Raw genomic sequence first — 3,993 nt, forward strand, 5'->3', positions numbered from 1 at the left:
ATTAAGACTCAGGACATATGAGAACTTGTAATGTCATGTAACTCAGTAGTGTCCCAAATTTTCTGATCAAGGAGATTATGGGGCCAAAGAGGAAAATGATCGATGATGTAGAGTGTGCCTAAGGAGAGTCACCTGGAGAGAAAACATTCTCTAGGGCTTTCACAGAGAGCACATTGGCCAAGCACTGGGCGTGACTCATCCACATGGCTGACACTGACAAAGGATCTACAATCTGAGGTGCAGTAGTTGGTATCTTGTAGGTAGCATGAGACGCTGTACCTGTCTCTCGGGTCCTGCTGCTGCAGGTTTAGGGTAGGGTAGCTGAGTTGGAACCTCAAGAGGCCTAACTTCTGGTACAGAACATTGTGGGTTTGCTGCGGCTCTACTGGGGCCATCTCATGGGTGTCACCTTGCTCTTGTTCATTGTCTAGGCCCGAGGATGCTATGCAGACTCTGAGTGAACAGGTATCTCAGGAAATCCATCAAAGCCTCAAAAACATGGGGCTTGCTGCTCTGAGTAGTGACAGCACAGCATCTCTGATAAGACAGCTCCAGAACATTGCCAAGAAGGAGAACTGTGTCCGTACTGTCATTGGTGAGTGTAGCTGTGGGTGGTGAGAATGTTGGAGGAGCAAGAGACCCCAGCTCTGAAAGCCAGGTATGGCACCATTTCATAAGAGAAGACAGATCAGTGGAAAGACAGATCGCTTGTCACTGTTGTGCTAGGGTGAAAATGTATCCCTTGCGGTTCCAAGACTGACTCTGGTTCTAAGGAAGATTTGCAGGCAGGAATTTATGACTTCTGGGTGTAAAATACTGTCCAGCCAAACCAGTTAAGTCACCCTGGACTATTAAGTCACTTTTTGCAGTCCAAGACATTTGACACACATGTACACACCTGTGCGCACACACACACACACACACACACACACCCCTCACAACCACCCCCAGCCACAACAGAAATCTGTGTTAGGCTGGAAGACAGGTCCTGTTAGGTACCTCCTGCGTCCTCATGCTGGAATGGATGCTGTGAACTAGGCCAGATCACTCCTAAGCGCAGTCTGAGGTCCTCTTGTTGCATCATATTCTCCCTGGTATCTAATTGATGTCTACTTAATGCTGAGTACTCAGAAACTTACTAACCCACTAGAATTTTTGTGGTGTTTTGAGACAGGGTCTCACTATGTAGTTGAGGCTGGCCTTGAGCTCACTGTGATCCTCCTGCTTCAGCCTCCCAAGTGCTGAATTACAGGTGTGTGCCACCATGTTGGTTGTTTTTGTTTTTTAAATCCTTGCCTTGTCCTTGAGAGCTAGTAGCACCTTCCTTCCCAAACATGACACATTTCTTTATCTGTAGGTGAGTTGGTCAGCTTGGTGAATATCTCAGTTAACTTAGAAGGCAGGCAAGTAGAGAGGGTAGGGCAGAACCAGTGTTTTTTTGTAAAATCGGTTGCCCTTTCCCTTCTCATTCTTTTTTTTTTTACTCACAGATCAGCGGATCCATTTGTTTCTCAAGTGCTGTTTGCTTCTTGGTGTGCAGCGTTCTCTGTTAGATCTTCCTGGAGGCCTCACTCTCATCGAGCCAGAGCTGGCAGAACTGGGCCAAAAGTTCATCAACTTGACACATCACAATCAGCAAGTGTTTGGCCCATACTACACTGAGATCCTCAAAACCCTCATCCCCCCAGGTCAGGAGCTGAAAACAAACGTGGAGGCTCTCTGATAGCACCTTCTGGGAGACCCTGCCACTTTGGACCCAGAAAAAAGACCTAGCATCTTCCTGGGGTAACATCGCCAGGGACCAGCCGTGAGCCTCATCTGCTCCCACAGCCAGCACACCAAGGCTGCAGGGATCAAGCCTGTAAGCACAGCTGGCCCCAACCCACTCACTAATAAACCTCTGAACTGCAAGGAAACCTCCACTCTTACTGTGCTGCAGCTGAAACCCTGTGCCCTTGGTCCCCAGCCAGCTAAGAAGCTGAGAAGCCTTTGGTATTCCCTTCTCTGGTTGCAGCACACAGAGAGCAGCCAAACACCCAGGTGCTAGCATTAGTCTAAGAGTAAAGCATCCGTGAGAACTCTGGGATTCATCCACAGTGTGAGTTCAAGTATTTCTTCCAGTTGTGTTCAGGGAAAAACATGTTTTAAAGAAGTTAGATCATTTTCAGGCATAGGTTGCCTTAAAAGTTTCTGGTGACACAGCAGTACATCCTTTTCTGCATGTTCAGAAGCAGTATGCAGACTGCTGGTGAGAATGGGTGCTAGCCACATTTTGTAGCTTTTTTTTTTTTGGTGGTGCCAGGGATCCGACTCAGGACCTCACGCTTGCCAGGCAAGCACTTACGAACTGAGCTATCTCCCTGGCCCATTACAGCAACTATTTTGTTGCTGAGACTTTCAGCACTTTTTGGATATTCTCTTTCTCATTCTTAGTCTCATTCTCCCCCCCCCCCCTTCTCCCCTTTCTCCTCTTCCTCCTGTGCCCTCTCTCCTCTCTCTCTTTCTTTCTCTTTCTCATTCAGGGACAGACATGGAACAGTTCAGCTCTGGTCCTGTTCTCCAGCCCAAGGACTGTCTTCCTCATCTCTGAACTTTCAAGGGTGCAACAGCCTCCATCCTTCCCATTTGCAATTTGTTCTGTTCTGGTTGTTACTGCTCCTTGTTGGGTTTCATTAAATAAGAGGTATTCTAGAAGCTAATGCTAGCACACCAGCCCAGTATTCTGTGGCTGGAAAAAGAAGAGGAACAGATTGTCTTTTTTTTTTTTTTTTCAGATTTAGTCTTTTTTTCAGTAATGGACAAGATAACATGGAAATTCACTCATGTTCATTCTCACCATTTAGGAGAATGAGGGGACAGAGTATAATGCATGTCATTTACGAACATACCACAAGGGGGAGCCTGAGTCCCACCAGATAGCCAGGATTTCTCTGAGTTGATACCCTTTTTAGAGGGTAATCCTAGACAGGTGACAGGGCTGGGCCAACAGAGGGTGGCTGTAAAAGCTAGAGATATGGGACATTCAGAGTTGACAATCTTGTCACTCCATATCCTCTAGATGGGGAAGCCCATGAAAAGTGGCATGTTAATAAACAGTGAGGCTTGGCTAGTTGGACTCTGATTTAAACTATTCATTTGAATGTTTTTTAAAGTATTTTGGAACTGTCTTTATTACCATGGGTGATGGGGTCCCAGATGGGTTCCTAGATTATTGATTTCAGTAAACAAAGAATTGGACATGGCATGCTACAGTAAGGAAACAGCAACAAAGTTTAATTAGGTGACACAGTACCCTTGGAGGGATCAGGTTTATGGCAGAAAGGAAAAAGGGGCAAGCACTGAACACTTTGGTTTAGAGATTTAAAATGGTCCACTGGGTCTAGGGAACCTCTCATTGGGCCTTCCAGAGCATGATTGACAATGTGATTGACGGGTGCTGAGATGTCAGCTCAGTCAACTGTGCAGGTCCTTTCCCATAACTCTGTCATAATTGAAATTATAGGGGCCAGGGAGATGGCTCAATGGAGTAAGTGCTTCCCTGGCAAGCACAAAGGCTTGAGTTCAAACCTTGGTTCTGAAAAAAAAAAAATCAAATTATGAGATACAGTCCATGTGCATGAACTTTTAGTGTGCTCCGAGTGAAGAAAGGTTACTGTAGTCATGCTAGCAGGTCTGGCATGCATTTGTCCTGGTTTGGAACTCTGAAATTTTCCAGGGAAGACCGTGATCTTTGTTCTTCTTCTTTCAGCCTCTTATTTTTATTTTTATTTATTTTTTTGGCAGAACTGGGGATTGAACTCAGACCCTTGCACTTGCCAGGGAAGCACTTATTCTACTGAGCCATCTCCCCAGCCCCTTCTTTCAGCCTCTAAATAGTGAACTTAGGTCAAAAGGTCAGGGTTGGGCCCTGGGGTGTTGCCCAGTTTCAGATGAGTGGAGAAGAGAGGTCCATCAGCCTTGATTGTACTATCAATATTATTCTCCCAAGATACC

The 3,993-nt window shown here is 46.0% G+C and overlaps 1 protein-coding gene across 3 annotated transcripts in view; it reads left to right on the forward strand.

Moving 5' to 3' along the window:
* Tcp11 (t-complex 11) overlaps positions 1 to 1,946 on the forward strand; it is a 39,329-nt gene extending 37,383 nt beyond the window's left edge. For all 3 annotated transcript variants that reach the window (XM_023722444.1, XM_023722448.1, XM_023722451.1), the window contains 2 exons: positions 432 to 595; positions 1,491 to 1,946. In XM_023722444.1, the coding sequence (XP_023578212.1) occupies positions 432 to 595; positions 1,491 to 1,723 (397 nt within the window). In that variant the 3' untranslated portion in view covers positions 1,724 to 1,946. The remainder of the gene's footprint in view (positions 1 to 431; positions 596 to 1,490) is intronic.
* Positions 1,947 to 3,993: the final 2,047 nt, after the last annotated feature.

This window comes from Octodon degus, unplaced genomic scaffold, assembly GCF_000260255.1.
Source record: "Octodon degus isolate 3935 unplaced genomic scaffold, OctDeg1.0 scaffold00005, whole genome shotgun sequence".
NCBI classification, from domain to species: domain Eukaryota; kingdom Metazoa; phylum Chordata; class Mammalia; order Rodentia; family Octodontidae; genus Octodon; species Octodon degus.